Consider the following 16,577-nt stretch of genomic DNA (forward strand, 5'->3'; position numbering starts at 1 on the left):
CACTCTTTCATGACGTCATAGTTTTTATGGCGTCATAGTTGGGACCCAAAATGGCGCCTGTAAATGAGTTGTCGTAACTTTCCCTACATAGGGCTTTGGTTACGCCTATCTTTCTTGTCTGCTTATAAACTACGTCGGATAATTAGACAGGAATTCTAGGCTACATTTTGGCGGCGCATCAAAATTACCTGTACGGCTTAAAGTTGTATGGTTGTACGCGGGCTGGTAGGAAGTAGGGTGGCAGGGCTCCCCGACTGCCTAACTGAATTCACGAACTAATTCAGCTTTATAACTTCATATTCCGCAGCAAGTGAGAATCGCGCCTATTTACAATCATCGTTTTGGGGAATCCCGAGATAGAGCGCGAATTCCTATCCGCATTCCTAGATAAGAATTTTTGAAAACCCTGGCGGCTACAGACCGTAATTATCAACCGATTTATAATACCATTTTATTATTAGGTTCGTACACCCATAAAGTATTTTAGGTTTTACACCCTTTCCGAGACAGTCACAGTCCTAGAAAGTCAGTGCCGGATTTAGATGACGTAGGTCCTTATTAGGTTCCTCCATATCCCCCACCTTCACGGCTACAGGAAAGTGTATTTTAAACTGCAAAATTGAACAAAGCTGAAGATGATCACGAATATTTTGTATGAAGCCGAATCCTGGTCATCTTACGAGAAAATATCATGTGTAAAATTGCAAGAATGTCATTGCCAAAATAAAGATTTAAAACAATGTGGTTTTCTATCGTTTTAGCAGTTCTGTCATTTTCTTTAATCTCACGAAATATGGACTATATCCCGAAGATTTTAGAAATCTCACGACATTCTCAAAAGCCTAGATCTGCAAATACTAGATACATAGGCCTACACACACGTCAATATTACAAATTTTAAGCGTACCAGGCACGGTACCAGGCACGGCACTCTTCGCTTTTTTGTAGTGTAAACAGGTTAAACTTAAGCGTGCCGCGCCAGGTACGGTGCCAATCTGGCCCTCTGAAATGAGGTGGTCTCGGAACGGTACCAGGACCGGCTCGCTTTAAATTTTTGTAGTGTAAACGCTAACCGGTCTCTGCGCGCTGTATCATAAAGTCTGTCATTGAGTCAACTGGCGGGGTTTCGATTCCCGGTTGTACGTGACAAGGAGTAGGATCGCCTGTCCACTATATGTTAATCCCGAAATGACCTAGTTTGTGTCGAGTGGACGTTAAACCCCATTTCTCTCTCTTTCGCTAACCAGTCTGAGCACGGATTACTGCGCATGCGCCAAATGAACCTTGACCTGTCAAAATGGCTGCTCAAAGTAAATAAACCATCATAATTGTTTTCATCTGGGAAATTTGTATAGGGGCTGAAATTAACTTTTCTGCGAAGAGTTCCACATTTAGCGTGCTTGGCACGGTTCTGAGACCGGTTATTTTATTGAGTAATGTAAACAGGTCAATTTCTTGAAATTTATCGCGGCCTGGTACCGTGCCCAGAACGGCAGGCTTATCGCGGCCAAGTGTAAACGGGGCTTTACTCTGAAGCTTACTCTTTCTCATAAATTGAGCTGCAATATAACAAATTGTCAAAATCTCTTATGGAAATTTATTGTCTGGAAATGCGTCTCGCGCAATTTTCACCGTCTGCACTCGGCCAAACTCAAGAATTTTCTTCACTGGAGCTTGGCAAGTCTGTGTAATTAAACTAATGTAGTCCAAATACAAGAAGTCCAAACTAAAACTCGAAACCAGACAGTCCTACTAACTCCAGTTGATCTTTGGAATAAACTTTGGGATTGGGGTGTCATAGTGTTGTCAGTACGAAAAATAAAACACAGAATACTTTAAAGTCTTTATTTTAGATATCATAAAGTTTTTTGTACAACCATAGTCAAATGACAAACATCTGCAACATATGGTCAAGTGTATGAACAGAATCAAAAGTAATTTTGACACTTGACCCAGCTGTCTGTGATAGATTTGTTTGTCTTAAGAAAATGAGACTCCTGGTCGGATTAGACCTGCTTGTACTTAAATCTTACTTTAAAACTTTCCAAATAGTCTTATAGCAGTAAAACTCGGAAACAATGTAATATTTTTTGTAATGGACAATATATAAATTTGGTAATATCCAGTGACCTTTAAAATTTTTAATTACATTATGTATCTTTTTAACAATATATTGAAAACATAACAATTTATATCTTTGTATAAAACATAACAACCTATATCTTTATGGTATATAAACCAGCTATCTCCCTATCTTGTAGTTCAAAAGAAAAGGCCCTATTTGCGGAAATGGTAGCTGCAATTGAGCAATATATGCAACTGTGAAATAAGTTCAAATATATATTATGCTAATTGAATAATGTGAAATAATTTCTAAATTATATTTATGTAAAAGTAGTTTACGAAATTGAACCAATCATGATCTAGTTCTGAGAAATTTGGTTAAAAACCTGGTGTTATTTTTAATATATATTCAAATAAATACACAAAGTTTGTACAGATTAAATTAACTATATATTTACAAATCTATAGCAGATGATTACTGTTCTTCATATTTAGACATGTAAGTCAATTCTCAAATATTTTGTCCATCTCAAATTCATCTCAAAGACATTTATTTCAAAGAAAAAGACCATTTGAACCTAATCCCAATTTATAAATCCATTTTTTAAAGTGGTTTTATACTTTAAAAAATAATTTAAATACATGTATTTTGTTCACGGTTAAATTCTTTGAAATAGGCCTACCTAATATTATGAAATCTGATGGGTAAATTCTTTAACCAGTCAATTTCAATACCACTCAAACACAAAAGCCAATTAATGTGACAGTAACAGGGCTCTGTACTACAATATTGTACCTCCAGCTAAAAATATTTAAATATATAATAGTACTTGTCTACATCTTTAACAAAGGTGTGGTAAGCCTTTCTTGACAGAGTAAGCTTACACTGTAAAAATTATCCATTTCCTAGGTGGCTGAATTCCGTTATTTAACTCTTTTAATTTTCTTAATCATTGTTTTCTTTTTTTTATTAGAAAATATGTTAGAAGTGTGAATTTTATCCTCACATTAGGTGTATTTCTATGGAGTATTCAGTATTAATCAGAAAATTTCTGTGAACTTTGGGGACAACATGTTTCATTTCATTTTATAATGGATTTAATACTGTATTTTATGTAAATAAATATCGGAATGTCCAAAAATTTACAAATTATTTCTGTTTGCATATGCGAAGACCACACGCAAAGTGTTCAATGTGGCTTATTCTGTTGAGAAGTGAGTGAATTTGTTCGAAGTTAATATATTTCAAGTCTTAGCCTATTTATATCACACCTTTAAATTTTAATGGCTCCCTGCAGTATCAAATATTTGAGATGATTTTCTTTTCCTCTCTTATAATGTACCATGTTCAAAGCATGCTGGGTTTTTTTAAGAATCATCTTTTCGTGTGCTTTAAAATTTACAATGACTCAAACTTTTAATAGCCCTACTTGTCTTAATAATTTTTTAATTTAGGGCTATTTTGTGGTGTTTGGAATTTGAAATAGGCCTACATGTATTTTTTAAAAATGTACTGGAAACAAAAAATACCAGGAATTTCTTTTTTCTTATTAATTTGAAAATGGAAATTCTGTAAATTACATGAAAAACAAATATATAGATAAAACTTTCTCCTGGTAATTTTTGTTTCTGTAACTTTTAATATTTTTTTTCATAGATTTCTTGTTACAGTGCATACCAATAAAAATGTTTAATATCTGCTTCTAAATATACAGTGTTATTTAAAAGCTCAAATAATATACAATACAGCATATATATATCACATATTATAATTATTATCATTAGATATACATTAAAATACATTAAGGTAAGGTTTTCGTTGTTCACCCGAGTCACTCGAGTCGACACCAGACCGTTCGCGTTTTGAATCGAGTTGGTCACATGACTGACTCGAGTCGCATATGGCATCCTATATGCAAAAAAGCCTGTCTCTCGATCACATACTGACGTCTTAACTGTTTTGATGTCATGTGACTACTCGAACTACTCGGACCGTTCGGGATGTTTCACCCGGGTAAACTCGGCAATGGAGTCGACTCGAGTGACGCGAGTAAACAACGAAAACCTTACCGAAGTATAAAAAGCCTCAAACATAAAACAATACAAGTGAATAATTGAAAGTTAAATGGATAATGAAAAAAGACTTTGCAGTTGCAGGAGCGTTGTGTAAAACTTCTATCACATTGCAGTTTGGTAAAAGGGCAACAAAGAATAAACATGCAACGCTTGCCACAAAACGCATTGTACAAACATATCTCAACATGCTAAAGGATTTGGCCAGTTTAAATGCTAAATTCAAGAAAGAAAAAAAAAAATCAAGATAAAGGGGCTTACTGTAATAAAACTATTTTAATTGTCACTAGCGAGAAATTAGAGATACAGTAATCTATACACATGGCTATAGTAATATGGCTTTATAAAAGTCATGATTTGTTCTATGCCACTTCTAAAAATATATGGCATTTGGCATTTATTTTCAAAATGTACCCAGTTAAGATTTAATGGATCTATTTTTACCTATAATTTATAATGATATTCAATATTTCATTTCCTTATCATTTCTATCAATTATTAATTAAATAAAAGTACTGGTTTTCGATGTTCAAACCAGTTTTGAACCATTTGATCAACTATATTGTCTTAAATTTGTATTTGGATTGCACAGAAATATTGCACAATTTCAATTTAAAAATATACATTTCTATCTATTTTCCAATTTTTTTTTACATTTGTTATTTTTTGTTAAATACATCTTTAATAATTAAAAAATGTGATATGTAACTATACATGTTTTAACAATTTAATAAAATATACATTATATGGCACTTAAGTATTAATAATGGTACATTTTTAATTTGATTGCTTTACAAATTAATTTACGAATTCAACAAAACAGTTCTCTTTGTACCCAATCTGACATCATTTCCATCAATTGATAAGTAATATAAACTCAAAGATCAGATTTGTTTGTGTATGTACATGTATGAATTAAACTCAAAATGGGCATTTAAACTACAAAAAACATGGTTTTAGATCATGGAAATATAGATCATATATTTTTTTAAAACATTTTAATTGCTAACAAAAATGCAGATAAAAACATTAAATAATCAACAATCTAAAATAAAAGCAAATAATAATAGCACTTTTTACTAAGCAGGTATCGGTATATATAATTTACTAATACTTAATAGCACTTTTATAGTAAATATATGTAGACATGTAATTTACTAATAGCACTTTTTGTTAAGTATCCAAATATATAATTTACTAAAAACACTTTTTGTTTAGTATCCAAATATATAATTTACTAATAGCACTTAAAACTATTTACACCTGTTGAAGTATTATGTAAAATCTAGGAATATAAATGGTGGGAATTTAAGCTCTCATTCTCCTCAGAAGGGGTTTTCCACTTTATTTTTGTATCCAAACGGTATATGTTTAAAACAAAATACTGTAAACGTAATAATTATATACATAGCTGCCGAACAAAATATAAAATAAATACATGACAGAGTCTGCCAGACAGACAATCAAAAATGGCAGAAATGAGACAGCAGAAATACATGCAGCAGAAAACAGGTTGAATTACACAAATATCACATGGGACTAAAACAAAATTAACTTATTTTAAAGGAACAAAAATTTATTTCTTGTCAAAATAATATCCGAACACTATTTAATATCTCTTTCTTTAGAACATTTTAACTGTCTCATTTTCATCCAATTTATTTTGTTCAACATAAATTTTTCAGCACTAGTCTGTATGCTTCTATAAATTTCACAAGACAATGATACATATACTGGTATATATTAATAATGTTGTAATCACTACTGGCACTTATCACAGTGCAGAACAAAACAACAATTCACTCATAAATAACTTTGAATACTCTGCGACTTATATATAACACCTGTCACTGTCAAGCACAAATTCAGGCTATTTGGCACAATTCTTCTGGAGAATGTCATTTTTTCAAACAACAATTTTTCTTTTTTCTGTGGTTGATATTTTTTAATAAATATCTGGCACAAAGATTAAAATGTTTTCAACAGTGCCAGATATTTGGTCTGGTAAATCAAAGATCGTTATTCCTGGCCTGTCTATATGGATAAGTGTTCAGATTGTCTACGATCCACATAATGTATGTATTATTATTACCAAGCTTAATTTCAAACTCTCACTTCATCATATTAGCCTACCTTTAAAGCAGTAGTAGGTTTTATCATCCAGATTTCGTCAACATGATTTTGCATGAATGACAAAAGTCCACCCAAGTTGTTGGTAGCGCAACCTATTACTAACTAAAATGGTCTCTTTTAACTAGCTAAATTCCTGCTGAAGATTTAATTACAGAACAGTTGCATTTTGTACAGCTAACATGTTCACAAAAAGTAGGCTATTGATTACAGAATACTTACAGTTACGTAAAGAAACATATTCATCACACCATATCAGTTATCTCCCTTGATTACCTAATGTTAACAATAATATTGTTTACGGTAATACAAAGTATATCTATGTTTCTAACTGCCCAGATCAACTTTTTACTGTAGAGTTCCGTACATTTTGTATATACTGTACTAAATCCTTGCAACCGTTCTGTAAGTCTACACTGTCTAAGTTTAAACATGAAGTAGCAGAATTACCAATCATTGACAAATCTGTACTATTCAAACAGACCTGATTCTGCATCGAAATTTCTTCCATTCTCTGTGTTTCTTGCTGATGTTCATTTGGAGGCTCCATTGAAGGATATTTTTCTTTATCTATGTCAGTGAGGGATGGAATGTTTGGTAGTTGAACACTGGTATCCATTTGTTCTGATTCTGTTATATGAGACCGGGCATGAGTTTGTTCTTCTGCTCCATGTCGAAAATTTCTACCACCATTATTCACTAAATAAGTTTGTCCATCTTCCACCGTAGCTTCTTTATCTTGAGCTTCAAATAATATAATAGTTTTATTTACACTGCTAAGAGCTTCATCCTGTAAATATATATTTGAACCACTTGCCACTTCCAATATGTCAGAATCAGGTGGAATGTGTATCTCGATGCCATTGGAAACAAAATAGCTGGATCCAGTTTCAGAATCTGTTGCAATATGATTTCTGTTATGTTCTACAACACTGGAACCTGCTAGTTGTGGAACATCATCTGGTTCTGCAGGCGAAGTGGATTCAGAATCAGAAATATATTCATATATTTGTTTACCTAAAATAGATTTAAAATAAAAAATACTGAAATGATCTGTTTTATAAATGTTTTTACTTTGGAATTTCACTACTCACCATGTTAAAAAAGAGGGATAGAAATTGGGTAAAACATAACATCCATAAACTAGGTCATTTTGGGACTAACAATTTACAATTATGATATAAAGCACATGTAGATACCACATGACCCCACCCCACTCCCTGACCATGGTTGACAAGAACATCAAACATTTTTGGTTGTATATGGCTGGTCTATAAATAGCAAAAATAAAAATATCGTACCTATACGAGGTTTTTTACAGGCCGCAGGATTATCTGAAAATACACAAAGAGTATCTTTAATAAGTTGGATTTCGCAGGTTTAAAAAAAAATGGTGCATATTTATTGTTTATAATCTGCAATTAAAAATTCAGTAAAATCATGCAGCTGAAGTCCTCATTAGGGAAAGTGATACCAGGTGTTTCAAATATGGTAAAAATATCAACATTGGTCTGGGGGATTTCTATATTTTTTGATCTTTGTGGCAGAAGTTTTAATTAAACTTCTTGTGAAATGACTGTCGGATGTGTATATAACACAAAGTGTGACAAACAGAGAGACGATCAATCAAACCCTCAGTGCACAATTAGATAATTTTATCAAACCTGGATAAGGAAGCATCTTCCTCTTTCTATCAGCATGACATGGTCTGTAGATTATGTCTATTTGGCAAGAGGTGCCATTCTTCAAACACTTTAATTCTATTTCTCCTGTCACATCTTCACTAATTCTTTCTTGATTGTTATATGGTGGAACTTTATAGTTAACCACCCTCTTGAAAAAAAAATATTACAAACGGAATCACACATCAGAACTGAAGTTTACAATTTTCAGAATAAACTGCAAAATTTTTATGTAAGTAAGCTGAGATTGTAAATAATACTTAGTATAGCAACTGTTTGTCAGTCAGAACTCATGTCCAGAGGTGGGGGGATAGTGGACCCCTCCATGCTTACACAGAGCTATTGTTTTCTACTGCATTCATCAAAATAAAGTGCGAAGCATTTCCACCATTTTGGCCCAAATACTGTCTAATCCTATATGTGTACAGTGTGTACCTAATTGAGAAGAAGTATTGTCTCAGAGCTTCTAATTTTATAAAACTAGATGTTTTCTCCATCTTGGACCCCCAACATCACCTGCTGAAATTCCTGAACAAGCCCCCCCCCCCCCCGCAGAAGTGTTACAAGGTGTTCTAGAAAGGGTAAGCATTCCTTAAATTTAATATTTGCACCAAGTCACATATCATATTTGTCTTTTACTTTTTCTAAATATCATCATATGAACCACACACAAATGAGGGATGTCACAGAAATGTTGAATTAATGTTGTAAAGTTGTCTAATATAGATGTATGGCCTATAAAAGTTTCAGCTGGTATAATTAAAAAATTACTTTTACAGTTTGCATTTTACATTAAATCTTTAGAAAGACATTTAAGCATAGAATTTAACAAATTTCCCTTCATATAGGCAAAGACAGGAGCCAAGTGTGACACCAGTGTAATAGAAATAGGTGAAACTAATTTCAATACGTCTATAAATGAAGTTGTCTCCCTTCACAAATTTTTTACATGTAAAGCCTAATGCGGATAAGGGTGCATTTGTGTTTATGTTGTCTGCAGACAACAACCATTGCCCGCAAGCAAACAAGTGTTTTAGCTCAAACAAGCTCCACATAAAATCAGAATCTTTTTTATTTCTGTCGGCATAATTTGTTCTTTTTCCGCCAACCAAAATTTCACTCAAGTCGCCGTTTCAGTAGGATCGGAGGTAATAAGTCTATTTTCAAATTGGGGTTAGAGTTAGGATTATAATAATTATATAGGGCGGCAATGTTGGACAACATGGGTCCAAATTTCTTCAGTAATGGTTGCCATTTTGAATGTCATATGATAACAATTTCCAAATATCTAAGAAGTTTGTTTTCACAAACATTTTGTTGGAACATTTTTAATCCTGTTTTTTTAACCCGCAGACGGTGAACAAATTGTTCGGGTAAAATATTCCATCGTCTGCGTCAGGCTTTACTTACTGTTCTGTAAGGAGCTAAGAGGGAAATTTTGACCAAACAGCTGCGTTTCTACCAACCATTTTCACTATATTCATTTTGCATTATCTATTTTTGAACGATTTTTGCAGGAACAGCAAGTTCTTTATCTAAGTCTTACATAATGTATCTTTAAGTTCAATTCTGAGTGAATGGCTAGCTCTTTACCTAAATCTTACATAATGCATCTTTAATTAATAGTAGGCCTACCTTATACAGAATGTCCTCAGACGTCAAAGATTTCCATTCTGATTCCCATTTATTTGTTTTTACGCGTACCTCATAATCTCCTGCAATATATCAGTAAAGACAAAAAACTCTATTATAAATATACTATACCAAGATAACCTATAAAACAATATTAATTGTTATAAATTGTCATGAATTAGATTTACTATACATGTATGCATACCTGGTGTAATATTTGGTCCGATCTTATCTTCTGTGAACAAATCCACATCTCCTCCACTGGCAGCTTCAAAAGAATACTGAGTAACTTTTATAATATTAAGCTTCACTTTTTCACCTTAAGGAAAAAATTCAGTCATTTATTCTTCAAAACACTTATCCAAATAAAATGGAATTGCCATGCATAGGAAAAATGCACTGTAACAGTAATGGACATGGCCCAATAAAAACAAGGAAGAACAAAGGCAATAAATATCAATGGCAAAGCCTTTTGAAATAAAAAATAATCTAATGGATCAAATTAACCCAGAACAGCAACATGAACCTGCCACAGGACATCATTACTTTCAAAGTCTAATGATAGTAACACTAAAGCATACCCTGCCCCATGCATGTCATCTGTCACAATATGCAGCTACATGTATGAGACCAAAAATATCCAGAATATGTATGGGGAACCAATGCCCCAATTAAATTTAGAATGCAAGTAATATATATATATATATATATATATATATAGAGAGAGAGAGAGAGAGAGAGAGAGAGAGATAAATGGGGTTCAACATCCACTCCACACAAACTAGTTCATTTTGGGACTAACATATGGTTCAATTTTATTTCAATAATTCGCTTGTGCGTAGGTCTTTAGCAGTGGAAGGAAACTGGTGGACCCGGAGAAAACCCACGAGGTTGGACAGGCGACCCTACTCCTTGTCACGTACAACCGGAGGACCCAGAGAAAAACCAGGTCAGTTGGCTCAATGACAGACCTAATGATACAGCGCGCACATGCTAACCATTCAGCCATCCAACCACCCAAGCATATAGAAGGATAGTAAAATGTACATTCATAGATAAAACATAAAATCAGGAGTTTATAGATATAATACAACAATAATAATATAAGATGTTCTGGAAAGATCATGCATACTGAATTCCGATTAAAAACAACTATTAAATCACATAATTAGTGAAGTATCCAAAACATACCGCCATCATGGTGAGTTATTCTTTCAGATAATTCGGACAGCACTGTGTCACCAAATTCCACCACAACTCTTAAACATACACTATCTGTTTTTATTTCTTTATAGAAATTTTTATCATCAACAAAACTACCTGAAAGTAAGCACATAGCATTAAATAAATATACCGAAAGTCGGAAATATGTTTTTTGGATGAAAACATTGTATGGAATCTCATAATTTAGAGGCTATTTCGAAAACAAACTTCTAAACCTTGCTACTAATTATGACAGGCCTCATAAAACCCTGATTAAAGTTAACTTTTATAATAAAAAAATGAATACCGGTAACAGGTAATGATGTATTTACCATATGATTACTCAAATTATGCACTAGGGTCGCTACGGTTATTGTGATGTTCAAAATTTCAGTAATATCGCAGTAAAGAACTGGTCTTTCTTGCTATAATTGTTCAAAAATAGATAATGCAAAATGAATAGAATGAAAATTACTTTATTTTGAGCAAAGTTATGAGTGTTCGAAGTTTTGACAACATGTAGCTTAAATAGTCCCAATTGTCAAGTATTGTTGATAGTTGATACGGTAATAAACCACTTTAACATTAAATTACTAAATTGGTGCAGGTGTTCTAATCCATTCAATAACTCAGCCATCCAATACTCTAGAAAGTTGATTATGGGCATGTCATGTGAATAAATGTCTAAATAATAATTTTATTTTTGAACCAGAAAAAAGACCTGCCATAGGCAGATTTAGCTCTTACATAATGCATCTTTAAATAGGTCTATCAAATGTACATAATAATTACTTACTTTTAAAAGTTTCAGGTAATAATTTTGCTGTCTCACTCAATGTTTTCATCTTTTCATTATTCTTGGTTCGCAATATGTACAGATATGGTATACTAGAAGAGATATTGGAAAACATCAAATTTTTTTAGCTATATATGAACTTCTCAAATACTCTAGAAGTGGTATACACAACACCTGTTACTACTTAACATGAAATAAAACAATAATCAGGTATAGGAATTAATGGGCGGAAGGTAAAGCTGGGTAATAAAAGCAAAGAAATGGAGTAAACACCTCAACCATTTTGAGACCCTTCAATTTATTTAATATTTTCACATATTATGCAATGACAGAAACAAGAAGAGTTCTTGTTTTATGACAATTCCTATTAGAGGACAATAGTACACTTGACATGACACCCCCGCATACAATACCCCTGACAAGTGGGACCAGTCTTTTAAAAACGAAATGTCACTTGCTGACCTATAATTCATTGAGGAACAAAGGTAACTTACTCAAATTTATAGTCTCTTTCGCTGTTCTTGTCTATATTGGTTTTAGATGCAGATTGGTAAAAACCCTTCTGGCAGTTTTTACCTAATAAGGTATTAGGATGTAGTCGGTGCTCTTGATCATCAGTAACACAAAATATTGAAACTTTCATTTTGTCTTCCACATCCGATTCTTGTATATTCTTTAACTGAAACAAAAGAAAGAAATTACTCATTATGTACATAGCTTATTTATAGAAAATATATTCATTTTTTAACTTTTATAATTCAATTCATACATGTTATTACATTATAATGGCATCTGTTAACATTTGAATTAATCAAAAAATGAGAGAGAGAGAGAGAGAGAGAGAGAGAGAGAGAGAGAGTTTAATGTCCACTTGACACAAACTAGGTCATTTCGGGACTAACATATGGTTCAATTTTATATCAATTGTTTGCTTGGGCGTAGGGGTCTTTAGCAGTGGGAGTAAACCGGAGGACCCAGAGAAAACCCATGAGGTTGGACAGGTGACTCTACTCCTTGTCAAGTACAACCGGGGAATCGAAACTAGAGGTTGGACAGCCGACCCTACTCCTTGTCAAGTACAACCGGAGAATCAAAACCAAGTCAGTTGACTCAATGGCAGACCTTATGATACAATGCACACATGCTAACCATTCGGCCATCCCTTCCCCCCCCCTTTAAAAAAAATGTGCATGGATTGAATTATCTTATAAAATATACTGTTTTTGCGAACAAATATCTGTATTTACATGGTCCTAATAATTGATTGACTTGTGAGGAAGTATATCACTCATTATTAATACACTGTGCATAAGGTCCAGAACTTAACCATGAGTGTGCCATTAAAAACTTTCAAAGACATTTCCATTTGGTTAATATGATAAAAAGGCCAAAGGAAGAACTAGCATTAAAATGTTTTGTATTTTGGTTAAGTACCCTACATTAAATAATGTCAGTAAATGTAGGCCCACATAATATCTGTTTGAAAAATGTTGTTAAATTGGTTTGTGGTATACAAAGATTCAATGGATTTATCTCCCTTTCATCATAAATATTTTGAGGAGTGGCTACTATTCAATGCCATGGTTTGTAGTTTTGCTGTATATCTGTAAGTGTATCTAGCAAATTTAACTCACAAGACAACAAGACAAATGGGATTCATATTGTAAATAGGCCTATATGTGGTGTTATTTTGAACATGGTTCTAATAATAAATAATAATTCTTTCAGTCAGTTTGCAGTTGACTGCTCTCTGTGGCTTTACAACAGGGCCGCTGAGAGAATTTTTATGTGCCCCCCCCCCCCCCCCCCCCCCCCCCCCCGTGCAACGACATTGAGACCATACAATAATAATCTACTATAAGTGCACTGAACTATAATATATCTGAAATGGGCCGACTGGGGCTTCATGGGCCTCTAAATAATCACAGGAATCTGACCTTCTATCTGTATAGATTCATACACAATACACAACTAAACAATAAATAATAAATATATCATATATAGTTTAGTTGGGTATTGTGTATACATATATACAGAAAGAAGGTCAGATTCCTGTGGATAATGTACTGGCTGTATCTGAAATAATAATTCTGATGAAAATAAATAAACGAAAAAAGTATGACAAAACAAGATAGTGTATAGTCTACATAAGAAATAAGTAGTCTACTTACTGTAATGGTCATTAATTTATTGGCATGTTGTTTTTTACCCGTTCTTTTTTCAGTCGGGTATCTGAACTTCTGATACCGACAGTCTCTGCCCAGCTCAATAAATATCTTCTTTTCATCTGCCATCTTTGAAATACTTTGGTTCTAAAAAGAAAGCCTACATCATTCACCAGCACTTATAATTACACTGTACACATTGATGTATCCTAAATAAATTAATGTCCACAATTGGGAGGGACCTATGTGTCAACTATTTTGTGAAGATGGGGGTGGATGGCCAAATGTTTAGAACGTGCACGCTGTATCATACGGTCTGTTATTGAGTCAACTGGCGGGGTTTCGATTCCCTGGTTGTATGTGACAAGGAGCAGGGTCGCCTGTCCAACCTCTGCTAAAGACCCCTACGCGCAAGTGAATTATTGAAATAAAATTGAACCATGTGTTAGTCCCGAAATGACCTAGTTTGTGTTGATGTTAAACCCCATTTCTCTCTCTCTCTCTTTCTCTCTCTATTTTGTGAAGTTTATTCTAATACTTTAACCAAATTTTAATTCAATATTAACAACTAACGAGGTTTCAGTAGTAAGTAGGGGCATTTATTATTCCAACCAAGAACATAAATGTTAATCATTTGATCATACCCCCAAAAACTTCCTGATATTATCTTAATTATCACAAATCCATATGCTCACCTACTGAAAGGACCCAAGTCTCTAACTCAATATTTTCCATAATATTTGAATTAAAAAACACAAATTAGAATTCAGAATTGATATAATATCCAATAGTTAAGACACAATTAACATCAGTACACGAAAGTACCCTATGGTTTTCGAGTGACATTTTGTAATGGACAAATAAAAACATATCCTACAACACAATGTGGAAGTATAATTAGTAAAGGCTGATTCACAGGCGTCAAAATAATTTTAAAATGCACTAAGCAGGAGTAAACAACTGTCGTTCAATTTGAACTGTGCACGTATTTCACCGAACATAACTGATTAGAAATTACAATATTTTTTTCAAAACTTGAAGACAAATCATTTTAAATACATTCATATTACACCATTAGTATGTGCTTTTGGAGTCATTTTTGTCTATTTTAAGGTTCCAAAATATAGAGCCATACGCCCTTTAAATGAGTACATGGTATGTTATTTATCATACAGTATTTATTTGAGAAGAGCATGATAAAAGTTATCTTACATACATAGGTAACATAGACATACATGTATTTTATATAGCCTACACATGTATCTATATCAGACTGCACTAATTAAATCATTGCACTGTTGATGCTATGCTGTTAATGTGAGTGGTGGACGATTATGGAATCCGACCAAAACCTTCCATTCCTTTACTCTTACCTGATTGTTATGTTATACAGAGATATAAATATTTAAAACTTGGAATTACCCTTTCTAATTATAGATTCACGGCCAGTTCCGTCTGTTTTGGAATTCCCAATACAAAACTCAAGTCTTATTTCTGTTTTAGCTGTATACAAATAATATGATCCCTTTGTCAATAAATTATGTCAGGTTGACCATGGTAATTTTGCGATCATACAAAAATTTGAAGTAGGCCGTCGAACATCATCATGCATCATGGATGATAATGAACCTGCACTGTAACTCCGTTATTCTTCCGACTAAAAATCATGAATATACACCAAATCCTGGCAGAAAATGTCAAATCAAACCCTATTCTTTGATTCCCACCAAAAGTCAACAGAAGTCGTTACGCAAAAGGCAAGAAAAACGAGAAAGAGTGAGAAAGGTGGCGGTCTATAAATAACACGCACTTTCGCAGTGGATTGAATTGGAAATACCGGTGGATAGACGTTTCGGTCACTAGACGTTTCGGCTTGAGTTATTTCGGCCTATAGACATTTCGGCTAACAGACGTTTCGGCCAATTTTACAAAACAATGTAGAAAATTTTTTACCAATGAATTCAAATTTTATCTTTTTTTAGTGTTCATCTCAAAAATTAATGAATTCTTTTATTTTATTATTATTATTTATGAAAAAAATGTTTTGAAAGTGAGTGAAGTAAGTTCTTGAAGCATTTATAGGGCGTACCGGAAATAGCTATATGCTTACTAAATTTTGCTAGACAATAGTATTCATAGTTAATAAAAACTAATTAATTTATGATTGATTGATTAATTAATTAAGACATCAAACAAGACCAACCACTTTTATCCTAAAGTTTCAAAAGATTTAGTTTTTACATTAATATAATTTCTCAATATTTGGCTGAGCTTGTAATTGCACAGATATACTCAAGCCCACTTAAAGTATAATACACACAAAAGAAAAAATCTGTAGGAGAAAACAAACAAATAAATCTTTTGATGAGAAAATAAAAACAAATGAATCTGTTGAAGAATACATAAAACAAATGGCCGAAACGTCTTCTTATCTTCTTATTTTTTAAAAAAAAAAAAAAGAGTGGACGAAAAATTCTAGCACGAAATATATTAGGCCGAAATGTCTTTAAGGAAATCTCAACTGGTCGAAACGTCCTACATTCGGAAATACCCTTTCTAATTATAGAAAAGTAGCACAAGATACACATTCGGAAATACCCTCTCTAATTGTAGAAAAGTAGCACAAGATACACAAACAACGTTCAGTACTGTTAAAAAATATCTAATACCCTGGCGATCATAAACAATGCTAAATCATTAACAACTCCACTTCACTTTATTCATTTGTTTGGACATTGAATCAGCGGTTCTTTCAGGATCAATTTGTAATGTAATATTTTCACTGAGTATACAATGAATTACTGGGGAAACCCGATTTATTTTCATAGAGAT

At 33.1% G+C, this 16,577-nt stretch overlaps 1 protein-coding gene across 1 annotated transcript; it reads right to left on the reverse strand.

Moving 5' to 3' along the window:
- Positions 1-5,174: 5,174 nt before the first annotated feature.
- On the reverse strand, positions 5,175-15,485 carry LOC126821567 (proto-oncogene c-Rel). Its single transcript, XM_050550021.2, has 11 exons — positions 15,168-15,485; positions 13,752-13,892; positions 12,075-12,259; positions 11,581-11,672; positions 10,773-10,901; positions 9,787-9,900; positions 9,585-9,664; positions 7,932-8,100; positions 7,516-7,601; positions 6,718-7,057; positions 5,175-5,182 (listed from the first exon to the last, which is right to left on the reverse strand). The coding sequence occupies exons 2-11, from the start codon at positions 13,872-13,874 to the stop codon at positions 5,175-5,177; spliced, it is 1,326 nt and encodes a 441-aa protein (XP_050405978.2). The 5' UTR covers positions 13,875-13,892; positions 15,168-15,485.
- Positions 15,486-16,577: the final 1,092 nt, after the last annotated feature.

The sequence above is a fragment of the Patella vulgata genome, chromosome 5, assembly GCF_932274485.2.
Source record: "Patella vulgata chromosome 5, xgPatVulg1.2, whole genome shotgun sequence".
NCBI classification, from domain to species: domain Eukaryota; kingdom Metazoa; phylum Mollusca; class Gastropoda; family Patellidae; genus Patella; species Patella vulgata.

What these genes read in the sequence shown, in the direction of transcription:
- LOC126821567 (XM_050550021.2), bottom strand. Translation starts at nt 13,874, where the DNA reads ATGGCAGATGAAAAGAAGATATTTATTGAGCTGGGCAGAGACTGTCGG. An exon ending in AATAACTCACCATGATGGCG is followed by an intron (nt 9,901 to 10,772) that starts GTATGTTTTGGA and finishes TTTTTCCTTAAG; the next exon opens with GTGAAAAAGTGAAGCTTAAT. An exon ending in CTGAGGACATTCTGTATAAG is followed by an intron (nt 8,101 to 9,584) that starts GTAGGCCTACTA and finishes TTTTTTTTCAAG; the next exon opens with AGGGTGGTTAACTATAAAGT.